This window comes from Amblyomma americanum, chromosome 10 (genome assembly GCF_052857255.1).
Source record: "Amblyomma americanum isolate KBUSLIRL-KWMA chromosome 10, ASM5285725v1, whole genome shotgun sequence".
In the NCBI taxonomy this organism is placed as follows: Eukaryota; Metazoa; Arthropoda; class Arachnida; order Ixodida; family Ixodidae; genus Amblyomma; species Amblyomma americanum.
The window spans coordinates 62,445,473-62,460,444 of NC_135506.1; the positions used below are offsets into that span (position 1 = coordinate 62,445,473).

Sequence of the window (14,972 nt, forward strand, 5' to 3'; positions counted from 1 at the left end):
AAGCTTCACTACATTAGGTTTTCAAGAGGGCAGCCTCAGTGCAGTCATGTGACAGGTGTCACGTGGTGTCATGGCAGGTGTCACATTGCAAGTCATGTGACCTGACGTCATCACGATCTGCCCACCGTGGCAGGTGGCGACTGCCCCATTGGGCATTTAATCGACGCTTTACAGACAATCCGTTCGACAGTGTGCGTGGTGTTTCTGAAAGTAGCCATGCAAAGGAAGCTTTCACTTCTCGCCAAGGTTAACCAAAGTTTAAACCATAGCTAATTTTTTTTGTGTGTGTGCAGTCGCAGAAGTATTTCGCGATTTTAATGTTGAAGAGTTTTAGCGATCTCGTGTTGCAGCAGCAAACCTTGCTTGCATGTATTGCACGGAGTTCGTTTCTTGCTCACGAAGCACTTTACAGAATAGTCAGCGCCATGGCTGACAGGTGTGTAATGTGGACTTCTGTAAACACAAACTTAGAAAAGTCGTATGGTACCAAAGGTGAAGCTGAATTGTCGCCGGTGTATACTTACGCTTGTCGCTCTTTATCCTAGTCCTTTTTCCTTTTCCTAAGATCCTGGTATTAAAGCCTGTGTTCGCTGTGTCACGCTCTTAGCTTGGTATAAGCACTCAGCTAGCAAACATATCGCATTCTTAACAGCTCTTAATAACAGTTCTGCTCTGTGCTACACATCTGCTCATTTAAGCTACCGCGGTGGCTCAGTGGTTATGGCACACGGCTGCTGACCCGAAAGACGCGGGTTTGATCCCGGCTTTGGCGGTAAAGTTTCAATGGAGGCGACATTCTAGAGGCCCGTGTACTGTGTGTTGTCAGTGCACGTTAAAGAAACCCAGGTGGTCGAAATTTTCAGAGACCTTCACTACGACCCTCATAGCCTGAGTCGCTTTGGAACATTAAGCCCCCATAAACCAAACCAAACTTCTGCTCATTTATTGAACAAATGTAGTGCCTTTTAAGTGCATTTTATAGACTAATGCCTAGACTACATGTGTAATGTGGCGCTGCCTGCAGTCTTTACATATATGAGCGGTATCAAGAAGTGGACAGTGTGGCAAAAGACACAGTGAAAGAAGAGCAAGAGTCGATGCGCGGTGCTTGCTTTCAGCTTTGTCAGCTTCCTTCACTGTGTGTTTAATATCACACTGCATGCTCTGTGATGTTCCCGAACAAACTAGCCACCAAAGCGCCTTGAACAATGTCACCACACAGGGAGGTTGCAACTAACTTGAAACTAATGTTTCACTCGTTTATTGTAGGCCAGAACAGCGGCGTTGGTTTATAAGTCACGAAATGGACCTTTTCCGCTTTCGATTCCAAAACGAGAGTACCGCTGGTATCCAGACTTTCTTGAAGGACGCCAACATGGGATTCACACCAGTGAGTTCAAGTTCATTTACTTTGTAATCCGTACTCCAAGGTGTGCAGGAAGACACAGGAAAAGGTGTTCCACGATGGCTTCAGCAGTCCCAGGCCCTCATATACAGTGGCAGTGGGAGCATGAAAAGGCACTGATAAAGTTAGAGCCCTATGCTATGCAAAGAGATGAATTTCAAAAATCTGGAAGTATGTGAGCATGCATAAAAATACAAAAATAAAATCTGTACAGGGTGTAGCACAGGAAAAAAATTGCGCAGAAAGGTTGTGCATGATCTTGAACATGTCTTTAAATTCAGAGGGTTTATTTAGAAAGACAGATTCTTAATTTTCTCTCATCACTCAAGAGCATGGTAAAATATTTTGGAGGGTCTGTATGCAGTAGTTACCAGTGTTTGGTTTCCCGTGTAGTAGTCGCGAGACAATCTGGACCAGTATAAACTGTGTTCGCTGTGTGCCTTGAACTGTTTAAAAAGAGGGCTAGCAGTCTCAATGTACTTTGTATTTGCAGTAACTCGCAGGATTCTCACCTGCTTTTTTAGATTCTCGTCCGCTTTTTTAACACTCTTGACAAATTTTTTTTGGTAGTGGTGTCCGTTAGTAAATAGCAGTAATGTAAGGAAGATACAAATAATGCATTGTAGACCATTAGTTTCACTGCATGAGGAAGAGAATGTTGGTGATTTAAAATTGCATGACGTAGCTTAGTTTCTGCTATAAATTATTTATACATGGTCATCCCAGTGTAGGCTCTTTTGGAGAATAAACTCCAAGCACCTTAAGATGTGGAACAACATCTATTTTTGGATTTCTAAAGGTGTCCTTGTATTTAAAACAAATGTGTCTGTTTCTTGAGTGAAAAATCGCTGCCTTTGTTTTTAGTGCTTATTTTTAAATGGTCGTTATTCAGCCATGCAAGTTTTTCTAATACACTGTTAGCTTGCACTGAAGAGCTTGTTTTGTCCTGAATGTCTTTGTGTGTTTCCTTGCCCACTGCTGCCGCATTTTATATTCATTAATTTTATGGCTTGACAACCTTTGCAGATATCTGCAACTGAGAAAGCGAAGTATTTCGAACAGATAGTTGCCTCATCGCCTGACATGACCGCCACCAAACTGGATGCAATGGATGTTTACAAGGTAAATGGGAACTCTCCTTTGCACCTGAAAGTTATTTTGTCATCTCCTGCTTTGAGACAGCTTTGATATTCCTATTTTTGAAAGTAATGTGAGCAAAGGAAAAGGATCATAGGGCCAATTAGTGTAGTCTGTTTCATTAAATAGGAATAATGATTACAATGACGTTTTTGTGTGTATGAAAAATGGGATACATCAAAACAAGTGCTTGAATGCCGTTTTGCTATAGTTTGTTTTTCAGTTGATGTTATGCTGCGTGTATCATAAGAGGAGTAAAAGGCTTTGTGGAAAAAAACTTTAATTGCTGACCATTGCACTCGTAAATTTCCTCGCACATTCCTCAGGCTAGTGCAGGAAGAACTGCAGAAATGTGAGTTTGCAAGTGAAAGGTGTATATTCCCCTCATGAGGTGCAAACTACCCGCAGATGGAAACGCCTGAAAATATCTCGTTTCACCAGTCTGCTTCATTAATTCAGTAACAAAACTAGACTCTGCTAACAAGTAACAAGCCTTCCATATATGCTGTATAAACTGTAATACGGGCCCCACTTTTAAAAAAAATTTCAGGTGTGAATTTGAAGGTGCGCCCATACACGAATTTAAAACAGAAATGTATAACCGTATTTTTTTCTCAGCCCACAACTTTCCGGACAGTGTCTTGTCTGCCACTGAGACATATGGGCTCTGTGAGCATGTTGTGTGCAGACACTGCAGTGCTCCTCAGTCTCAGTTTGTGATTCTTTGAGTGTGAGGAGGGATTGAAAGGTCAGCTTTCGCTTTTTAGAACACCTTTCCTAGGGTATGCAGTGTCGTTGCCACGCTATAAAATGGCTGCGCTGCCATGCTGACGTGTGTGAGAATGTTATCGAGGAGGTGGTCGGATTAGTGAGCGTGCTGTCTATGCTCCATGCCAGTGCTTGTTGCAGTGGGGTGGAAGCTAACAATATGAGGTGACGGCTTCGAGATGTGTACATTGTTGGCTTGTAAGTGCATGAGAACAAAACGCTATCCCATGCGGTCTGCACAAATGGTGCTGGTATGAAATTAGGGAGAGGAGTGCAAGGCACTGCTATTGCTGTTGCTTTTGAGCTTCGCAAGAGATGTGAAGTTTTTTTTTTTGCCTCCGTTTTCTTTTGCATTTTCTTCGCATGTGGCTTTTATTTTAATGGGATAGCATTGAAGCTGTCGTCACACCAAAACCTCGCCGATGTACAGTGTCACAAAATTTGCGGATTGGTTGAGAGAGGTCACATGACCTTGTGGCACCATCACTACCTGCCCACCGTGGCAGGTGGCAACATGGCCATCGGATTGTCAGCAAATGTGCCCACTGTGGCAGGTGGTCAGTTGATGGTTGGTCAAGAGAAATCGCGTCACCTTGTGACGTCATCACAGCCTGCCCACCAGGCTGTGAGCAACCTAGTTTCTAGACAGAAACCTAGATAGAGAACCGAAATGAAAAATAAAGAAATGCGATATATGCAAATGTCAGCATCCGCTGCACCGTGCACATCAGCCAGTATAGATTATGGCTGCAGTTGGTTGACAAAAGGAGCCCTACAAAGTTTCAAGACTGTACCGGTTGATGCAGATACACAGAACCACCTCGCATCTGCTGTGCACCTGCACTCGCTTGGGACACGGTCATGACCACCGTAAAGCTTGTGTTTGGGCGTTGATCTCTTCTAAGCAAGTGTAAGTTAAGTTACAGAATTTATGGCATGCAGAGCTGTTTAAAAACTTGAGTAGACAAGATGCTGCCAGCAATTGACAAGCTTACTTTAAGACGCTTTCATTGGCCTGGCTCCCTGATTCTCACGTGATCTGGTTCTGTAGGCTTATATTATGATAGGCTCCTTGGCAATAAACAGTTGGTAGTCAGTGCCCATACTGTTTTCATGTTCCTTGGCCCACATCTTTTCTGCACTGATTTCTTACGTTTCATGCGATGCTTATTTGGACCAAAGGAAGACGGTTGTGTTTCTGCCAACGCAACTTAGAGCTGATGCTTTCCATGTTCCACACAGGTCTCCTTCCTCGACGTGCTGCCCCTGGTGGCCGAGCGAACCGTCTACCTGCGGCGTGGCGAGGCATATGTGCCGAGCGAGTTCCTTATCACACTGGTTGAGTCCCAGTACCGGGCGCACCTGTCACACCTGCTTGCACAGACGACGCGCATCTTCCATTGTCTCGAAGAGGACGACCGCATTGTGCCTATTCTGCGTGCCGTGGCCAATTTTGATGCTGGCAGCGGATTCGATGCGTCGCGACCTTCCGACTCTGTCACTCCTGAAATGATTGACCAGGTCAGTCTTGTACCTCTCACCTTGTTGCTTTGCTGCTGCTGCATGGGTTGGAGTTAAATGCACCGAGGTAGGGAGACCATGTGACTGAACCAGTACAGTCTGGTTTATCTTTTGGAAGCGCTGATTATGGCGATGATGGAGTTTAATGGCAGGTGCATGAGCGTCTCGAGTCATGGAGCACCAAACACATGGTTATTGGCCAACTCTAGTCAACGACATTTGTGGCTTGAGCTTCCTAAGCAAGTCTGAGTGTCGCATAGTATATGATTATGATAGTGCCACAAAATTACTAACAATACAAAACATATAGGACTTAAATAATACTCAGTAGTCAGTAAAAAAAATTAAATAAAATTCAATCCAATAACTCCTTCCCTCATGTCTCATCTCTTGATCTGCATGGCTGTCGCCTAGAGAAACACCTTGTCTTCACTTTGTGTCAGCAACATGAATTTTTCCAAAGTTTTGAAGCTTGAAGCAGCAGCAGCAGAAGTGTATAAAATATCTGATTGCATGAGAGTATATGTATATAGGACCCTTTGTTTCCGGGTTTTGTTTTTTTCGGGAATTCGGAGGGCAAAACTTCGTTGATATTTTTTCAGCTCAAATTCGAGAAAATATCTGGTTGTTCAGAAATAAAATTTCACTAGTTTGGGTCAGTTTTGCAGTTTAAGAGAGCACTGCACACACACACAAACAGTGACTTGAAGAAAACACAATTGCTTCAAATAAAAATCAGTCAAGAGTCTGCTCTTGTGTTCCCTTCACGTCCTTGTTTGTGTGCGTGCAGTTAGCTATGTGATTTTATGCAGAACAAGAATGCTTACTAAAACAGTTCATTTTTCTGTTATACACAAAAATGCTTTTTTTTTGCTCATTATATTAATAAATAACACAGAAATTGTGGTTTCCACAAAAAAAATTACAAAAATGTTTACAAATTAAGATTTTTTTCATATCTATTACAAATATTTCGCCGCGTTCGCTACCAATTTCCTACAGAGCACTCCGACGTCTGAGCAAGACTGGTCTGCATTTATTTGTACACTGCAAAAACATTCAACATCACCATTTTAATTGCACTGGATCACTACACCAGGGTTTCGATAGCATGGGTAGCACTTCATACAGTGACTCCTTTAAGACGTCTGGTCAGTAGCCATGTTTTGGCCTCTTGCTTCTAAATTGCCCTTTTCAAACTTGCCCTCCAAATCATCCACCTCTTAAAACAACAGTTAAAAGAGGTTTAAGATGCCCAGTTGACGAAATACAGCCCTCTGGAATAAGCACTAAATATCCACAAATAACTTGCAGTGTCTTCACCTTTGTAAACTAGAAAACCAACATCATCTAGAAGGCTCATTTTTTAGGAGAAATCAGGTTTAACCTGACTTTTCTAAGAAGTATGTTCGTGGTACAAGAATCAGGACAAACTGGGTTTTATGTGAAAACACAGGGCTCTAAGTACTATATATAGGGATTGTTAGGAAATCAGAAGTAGTTAAACATAAAGAGTAGCTCGCAAAAAAGCTTTTATTTAGCACTGTGGATGAAACACCAAAACACCGCACTTGCTGTCAGCCGTTCAATTGCAGGCATTAACCTTTCTGTGGCAGTTGCCGTATTGTCACACAGGAGGTCACGAGCCTAGTCTTTGCTGATGGCTTATCAGAACTCTCATACTCCCGAAGAAAAAGAAACGATGCAAATGCAGGTGGACATCTGCAAGCACTTGAAAAACTCTTCTGACCTTGTGCCAACAAGCAGTGACTAGCCTCTTTAAAATTGAAAGAGTGACTTTGTATTTAATTCTTGAGTCATATTCGTTATAGTTTTAGTGGTTTCTGAAGACAGGTTTTCCCATATAATATATTTTCCTCCCGCATTTTTCTTTTGAAGCGTATTGATGAGGTTCTTTATTATGCACCGCAAATGACCAGGCACACTTGCAACTGAGCCTGTTTACCAAGTTGCCCGGCTTTATTTTATGACTCATTACATGAGAAGTAAGGACTTTTTTTTGCTTCTGTTCGATTGAATTTTATGTTCTTAAAGACTTTCCTTTGGATTTTGTTTTTGGCTTGCAGCTGTGCAAGGAGTCCTTCCCGATGTGCATGAAGACAATGCATGCCGCACTGCGGACCAACCACCACCTCCGTCATGGAGCCCGCATGCAGTATGGCCTCTTCCTCAAGGGCATTGGACTCGGCCTCCAGGATGCCCTGCGCTTCTGGAGAGAGGAGCTTTCCAAGCACGTCGGCGTTGAGAATGTGAGATTTCTTTGCTTTTGCAGTGGGCAGCATTCTTTTATTCTGCTTCTTGGATTTGAACAGAACTTGGCGACCACTTTGAATTCAAGCCTGGATGTGTTAAATGTGAAAGAAGACAAACTAACCCCTCAGTGGACACTTTTGACCCGCTGTTTGCTTGTTATGTTTACTGATGAACTTGAACCTAGTTATGTAACAAAGTCGAAGGGACCCCGCATTTCCTTCATTACCATATTTTTGCGACTTTAAGCACTCCCCTTTCTTGTCTTATAAAGATTTGGAGAAAAGTTTGTACATGAATCTAAGCATCCTTTTTCTTGCGAGGAAGTGCACGTAACCAAGCCGCCAAGGATGCTCGCTCACTCTCTTCGCGCCAGAGTCACCGGAGTCACGTGGCATCTGCAGTGTGATCTCTAGTCTCCGGTTTCTTGTGTTGCTGCGATCCGACACCACAACTGACGGCGGCACAAAACACCAAAAACTGACTGATCGAAAGTGCATTACAGATGACCCAGATAACGCTATCAGTGCATTGTCACATGGGCCTGGTATCGGTAGCTGTCGGCAGCATTGGGTTTCGCAAAAGCGCCGTTGTTTTGTTTGATGTGAGCTGTTTGACAGCCCTTAAGTCGGCACAAGTTCGAAGGGGGCCACCTAAAAGTTCAAGCAAACAGTAATAACGTTTGCCGAAGACAACAGAAACCACAGCACCACTGTGGAATTTTTCATGGACCGAGCCTACGTCATCAGGTGCGGGAAGCAGCAGAACCAGATTTTCAAAGGTACCGCAGCACATAAGAAGTTCTTTCATACAAAAGTGAAAGGAGGACATGGCAACACCTGCTATAGCACTTGCCTTGTGCCACTGTGCCACTGCTCATCCGTCCACCGGCAACACCTTGGCAAGTAAGCCACCCGTTAGGCAGGTAAGCAGAGGTGCAGCACCCCAGGTTCTCGCCTGGTTACCAACGGCTACACATTGGCAAGTAAGCCACCCGGTGGGCAGGTGAGCAGTGGCACAAGGCACAGCTATGGCAGCAGTTGCCATCGGTGGGACTTGGGTGTCTTGGATTTGGCTGCAACCAGGTTGCTCTTCTGCAGCAGTCTCTCACAATTAAAAGAATGTCTTGCTGGGCAAGTTGGTTACCTGTAACCAAAGATGCTCTCACAATTAAATCGGCTGCCACCTGACACAGTGGGCATGTTAGTCATCATCATCATCATCATCGTCAGCCTTACTACACCCACTGCAGGGCAAAGGCCTCTCCCATGTCTCTCCAATTAACCCTATCCTTTGCCAGCTGCATTCACCCTTTGCCTGCAAACTTCTTAATCTCATCCGCCCACCTAACTTTATGTCGCCCCCTGCTACGCTTACTTTCTCTTGGAACAAACTCCGTTACCCTTAAGGACCAGCGGTTATCTTGCCTCCGCAGTACATGCTCTGCCCAAGCCAATTTCTTTCATGTTAGTAGCCTGCCGCAAAACAGGCTTCAGGCAAACACACAATGTCCAGATGCGGGGAATGGCCACTATAAGTGCTAGTGCACTAATGAAGGGGTGTTTAGAATTGAGTGATACGGTATAGGCAATAGTTTGTTATAGCGGTATGTGACCTTGGTTACAACTGCCAAATGCCAGTAGGCTTACCAGCCACTGTGTATAACGAGGACAACTTAGCTGGCATTTAGTGTGCCACCCATGTGTGTTGTACAGGCCTTCAACAATTGCGCCAAGCACCCACCATGTGCACTTGCCAAATATGTTAGCCTTTCTAGCATACACCTGTGTCTTCAGCAGCCCTCATGGGCTTCAGAGCCTAGCAAACAGGACTTGGAGGAATAGAGTCATGGAGGAGAGGGAAAGGCCTTTCGAAATATTTGGCTCCTTTCTGTAGGTGCTGAAGCCGATACAGGCCGCTGTAAAAGGGGCACGCAGCGTCGATTTCGTCATGAGTACTTGTTTTGGTTAGCTTTACTGCACAGCCAGTAAGCACGCTGGCCACAACATTTTGTATGACGGGAGTGTCTTATGAAGAATGCATATGTCAGACTGAAGACTTTGGTGATGGGCGCAATGTATCCAACGATAATTTTTTTGCACATTCATTTTCTGCCGCTTGGCTCTGTGAAACCAGCAGGACTTTGATATCAGTAAGCACAGCAGGTGCACTGCCAAATGGTTTTCACCGTGGCGCAGAAAAAGAAACTGAACTGCACACGGAACCAGGCAAGCAGAGTGCACTTGCAGTGAGCCATGTGCAGCAAAGGAGGTTGGTGAACAGGGTAACTGCAGTTTGCCACATCGGATTCATATGAAAGGGTTGAGCATCATTGCAAGTGGCCAGTGGGGTTCATTAAATGTTTGTGGTATTCTCTTGTGGGAAATTTTACTTCGTAAAAATGAAATATCAGACACTACATGGGCTTCTTTGGAACTTTCCAAGGGGAATCTTTATTCCTTCGTTGTGTGTATTATTCCATTAAAAACTGTTTCGTTGTCGTGCTGTGACTGTGACAAGTCCTAGATGGCATGTAGTCAAAAGCAGGTATGTTTGTTTGCTGTGTATGTAAAGCTTTTGAATGTTGCATTACACTCTTGTATTTATTGTTGATGTCCTACGTTTTGCCATAATGGATTACTGCAACACAACAAGCAATCTTAGTTGTTTTTTTTTTATGCATCTTTTATTACTGCTTGCGGGTTTCCAGCGCCAGCAAGTGTGCTGTTGTTACAAGTCTTCACTGCTTGCAACTTCCGAGAGGCAAGGGAAAAAGTGATGTACAGAACCGACCCAGTCAGTTCGGTGCATTAAAATTTGCTGTTCCGCTTCAGAACTTCCAGCATTTTAAAAATGAACCGGTCACTTGTTGCATAATTTCTTCAAACCATCTGTGTTCAGAGGACCCTTTGAAAAGTGCTAAGGAAGCCTCTGTCACCCCCTCGAGATGGGGAAGTAGTACAGATGCACAGCTCCTCAACAAAGTCCATGGTCACTTCAGATGGTTTCAGGTTGTGTGTATCAGTTTGGGGTGCTCGCATGACCCAAAGTACCTTGGCTCATTTACAGTACTAGCAGTACAAGGGATGTTGGCAGGTTTTACGAGGTTCAACTTTCGTTGGGTGCACCTGTACACCGAGCAAGACAGATGCAGAGCAGGAGGAGATTGACCTTGGAAGCCACCCCACATCTCATATGATCCCCTGATCTGGAGGCACAGCTGCATTATTCTATATTAATAAGCAGAGTTCTGCCTTGGCTGCATTGCATGGAAGCCTGTGAGCATGCCACCACACAATCTCTCATTAATGTGCCAGAAAATATGGCTGGCTCGAAGCGAGTTTCAGACAGCGTTGAAACTTTTAGAATCTTCTATGGTTATCTGCCGATTTTTTTTCTGGTGTTGCTTGTTGTAGCAGGCACCTTCAGCCACACTTCATGTTCTCGGCTAAGCAGTGCACTGCCATTTCAACCCCAGTGGCACGAGTTTCATCATTGCTGTGAAGTCATGCAGAGTCATATGTGGGCAGGTGGGCAGGTGTTAGGATAGAATTGCAAGATGATGGGGGTGGTTGTTTGGTCGAGTTAGTATATCATGACGAAAAGTAGCACTCGAACAGACGGGACAAAACGAAGAGGACTCCACATGTGCTACGCCACAGCGGTTGATCTGCATTTTAGTGCCTTTGGTGTCCTCTTCGTTTTGTCCCATCTGTGCAAACTGCCAAGTGGAAGAGAAAATGCTAGCCTTCCACGTTAGTTACAGCTTTTAGAGAGTAGCCTGATATCGATCAGGTCAAATCTTGAAGGTGCATTTTTACAAACATGGTTCTTCACAAATGTCTTAAGTTAACATGTGTGTGTAACCCACCCATGTATGCTTGGTGGTGCAGTTTGACAAGAAGTACAGCTATAACATCCGGCACAACTATGGCACTGAGGGCAAGCGTGCAAACTACACCCCGTACAGCTGCAACCGCATCATCTCGGGCATCCCTCCAGGCCCCGGCGAATGCCATGGTACTCATCCTTCGTTGTTTTTCTTCTCTGTCTGCTCTGAGCACAGATTAAAAGTAGCTGTTGATGTGCCTTTTAATGTGAAAGCATTTCTAGTTGCATTAAGAGAAAAGCCGGCAGCACGTGCATGTATGTGTACTCGCAGATGGTACGGAAAGTCCCAGCAGTGGCAAGAAAAATAGGGTGATGTCATCAGGTGTCATCAGCATGCTTAATGATAAAGGTTTTGAACTTTAAAGGTGTTGAGGCTGGAGGGGCTTTTCTCTCTATTGAAGAAAGGTCACAAACATTAGCTTAAGTTTCACACAGATTCCTTAATTCCCTTGCCGTCTGCCTGATCCATCGGGCTTGCAGTGTAGCATTTGCCTCCAGAGCAATTCATGACAGTAACGTCTTCTCTCCAGGTTGCCCTTTCAAGCACAGTGATCGAACACAGCTTCAGGAAAAGCTCAAGGCTGAAGGAGTGAAGGACAGCGACTTGAAAGAGGTGAAAATGGGCTGCATGTTTCAGTCTGATCACAGAGCACCATTCTTAAAGGGGCTGGGACATCAAATTTTGAGGCTATAGTAAGCTTGCTATGGGCTTCCTCTGTATGTGAGGTCACCTACGGCGAAGTGTTGTTCGCAACAAGCGCTTAAAATATATTTTAATTGAACTCCTAAGAGTCCCTAACTGCTCTTTCTCACAATGGAGGCCCATCGCTAGTGCTATAGGTAGTGACGTAAAGCCCTGGGAACGATATCAGTGAATAGCAGTGACATCACAACACAGTAACGTGACGTACTATCAACGGCGACGCGTGACATCAGCGAGGTGGTGCTTTGGCGACTCAATTGTCGGTGTGCTGATCGGCATATATGCCGTTGCTGACGCACCAGCCGGCACCTTATATCAGCGGCCGAGCGAAACCTTCACGTCGATGAGATGATTACTCTCTTGTTTGCACCTTCGCCATAATATGAATAAGTGAAACAAGCGACTACATTTCATATGTTCACCCTTCGGCTCACCTGCAATACGAATAGGCCTAGCAAGTCCACCGGGTTCGTATGTGCAATGTTGGCGATTGTGGAGAGCAAGTTCACAAGTTTTAGTGGATACATATGGTCTTTGAGCGTAGTTTTGACAACAGTGACCTTAAATCGAGGATTGTTAACATCTTAGGACGCAAATACATCAAGCGGGAAGTGCCACTGGTAAGCGGTGTGACCCAGTCCATCGGTCAATGCTGCAGGCGTCCGCGGCAGCAGCTAGAAGTCGTCGACGTCGCTTGAGGGCAACAAATTAAACCATTTTGTTTATCTCAAATGGCCGCCGAACATACCTCCAGATAAACCAATTTAAATTCAAGTACTGGACACATCAAAAAAAGCAGTTACAATGAGTCAGAAACGCCGGTCCTATGCGCTGTCAGCAACCTGGCTATGAAGCATTCCCCAGGCTGGCGCTCATATTCTCTGGCGATTCTTGCAAAGTTGTCGCACTGCGCAAACAAGTAAACCCGCAACCGGCGCAAAAGCGATGAGCTTGCTTAACCTAAGTGGAACGCAGCTCGCAATTCTTCGAACTAACCCGCAATTGGTGCCTGTATACAGATGCAGATATGTAAACAAAAGTAGCGCCGAGATGCAGTCGTCGTCATGGGCGCATTCCTGGAGGAGTTACGTACCCGTGCGGTTAATTCTGAACCCTGTACAATTGTCTGGAAGCATTCATTTAGCGAATATATGAACTGTTTGCTAAACTAGCAGCAGATATCGTAATCAGCAGCCACGGGACTTGCAGCAGTCTTGCAGCGCGGGTGCGGGGGCGGCACGAAGTGAAGGCAGAGACGGATATTGGTCGGCAGGAAAAGTGAGGCATCATGTCGCTGTAATTTGACCAGGGTCAGCTACGGGGCACCGACACAGACGTCTGCCAAGCATTGGTGTTGGCATGGCAAAGTGAAATACAACGCAGAAACCGCGTTGGCATACGCGGTATGGCGACTAAGGTCGGCCAAAGCGAGCCGCTTGGTTTCAGGACTCAGTGTCGTTCCTCGCTCACTTGGCTTTTCTCAGCACATCGCAGTACCGACCAAGTTTGTCGGCACATGATTTCGAAAGGCGCTGCTATGCACAGCGTGTGTACGAGAGCAGACGACGCAGCAATACATGCGTCACAACTTTTGGGCCCATGTGACCAGGGTTGCTGCTCTTCCCTGATCATGACGTCGCAGCACGCCCCAGCGCTCAGAAACCGAAACCGAAATCGCTCAGTATAAATAATGCAATAATAAATTATTCACCGCACTTATATGAGTCACGCAGTGAGTATCATGCGTCCTGGGGCAATATGCAACGTTTGAAACAGAGCACGCCAACCAAAAATTTGGTGTCTCCACCCCTTTAACTACCCACTACTGGGGCTATGGCCTGACTTCTAACCTGCTGAGCATGGGGCCACAGGATCAAAGCGGCACTGCGATGGAGGCGGAATGCAGAAACGTCTGTGCGCTGTGGGGGATGTCACTGCACACTGAAGGGCCTAAGGCATTCAAATTAATTTGGAGTTGTCTACTGAGGCAGCTGTTTTCTTCTGTCTGCTTTGCTCCTTCTTTCATCATTTCCCTCATGTGTAATTAATGCATTCACTGTTAATGAGAAAGTTACTGCATTCCCCCCTCTCCCTCATTGTAGCTCCCTCAGCCAGTTTTCCGTCATTTATTTTCTGTAGCTACATTTAGTACTTTGATTTTGCCTCAGAATCATGAAAAGCATCAGGTTACTCATGTTGACAAACGCCAGTTTTCTCAGTTTACACTAATGGTGGCTTGGCCCTGCTGCCATGGCTGAGTGGTTAGGTCACTAGACTGCTGAGCCCAAGGACACTGGTTCAATCCTGGCTGTGTTTTGATGGAGGCGAAACACTAGGTGCCTACAGTATGTACTGTGCGATATCGGTGCATGTTAAAGAATCCCAAGTGTTTGATATCACTGGGATCCGGAGGCCTTCACTGCAGTATATTTCTATAGCCCACGTCACTTTGGGACGTTGAACCCCAGGTACCATATTGCTAATGGTGGCTAAGTCATCTGCGGTGCAATAATTTGTATGTGTGTCAGGTAGTGCATACGTCTGTTTAAACGGACTGTGTGGTGTTGTTGGTGCCATAGAGTGAGGTTTGGTAATGCTTTTGATCTTAGCCTTCAGCCTTATAGTGATGATAAATTGTTTGATGGTTTAATTGGCTTGTAAATTAATTTATGGCACTTATGGTGTCTCTACTTTGCAACAGTATGCAGGCATCCGAGGACTGTGAATACTGAGTGTCTTGATGAATGCAAGCATGTTGTATTATTGTGTAGAGTTCTGCATATACAGTCGCCGACCGATTTTTCGGACTCGAAGGGACCCGAAAAATAGTCCAAATAATCGAACTGTCCGAAAAATCCGTGAAGTTCAAAAAATCACTTTATTGACATGAAATCGGCTAAAAAATGTCGCTGATTTTACCTTGCAGAAAATTTCTCTTGCTCACGACAATTTGCGCCTGTATTTGCGCCAAAGTTGTGCTTTCACTGTACACGCTACACAGCAAGGTCACCGCATTTAGTTGAAATACTTCCCACGCTTCTCTGACGGACCCGGCGGGGCCATGTTGTCCACAACCTGAGTGTGCACCACACCGCTCGTCAAACACACGCAAAGATAAGGCTCTTTTTGTTCAAAGCGGCAGAACCACCGGACGCAATCACAAAATGGCGAACGGATTTAACTTCGTGAAGACTGAGCGCCACGCGGTCGACGCGGTCAGAGAAACCCAAGTGACGAAATGGCGAATGGCAAACGTATGAGACCCGCCGCGGTGGT

The 14,972-nt window shown here is 45.2% G+C and overlaps 1 protein-coding gene across 1 annotated transcript in view; it reads left to right on the forward strand.

The window, feature by feature from the left end:
• LOC144107679 (DNA primase large subunit-like) overlaps nucleotides 1-14,972 on the forward strand; it is a 31,408-nt gene that overhangs the window by 1,354 nt on the left and 15,082 nt on the right. Inside the window, exons 4-9 of the mRNA XM_077640793.1 lie at nucleotides 1,270-1,390; nucleotides 2,432-2,527; nucleotides 4,553-4,831; nucleotides 6,919-7,101; nucleotides 10,996-11,122; nucleotides 11,524-11,606. Coding sequence (XP_077496919.1) covers nucleotides 1,270-1,390; nucleotides 2,432-2,527; nucleotides 4,553-4,831; nucleotides 6,919-7,101; nucleotides 10,996-11,122; nucleotides 11,524-11,606 — 889 coding nt within the window. The remainder of the gene's footprint in view (nucleotides 1-1,269; nucleotides 1,391-2,431; nucleotides 2,528-4,552; nucleotides 4,832-6,918; nucleotides 7,102-10,995; nucleotides 11,123-11,523; nucleotides 11,607-14,972) is intronic.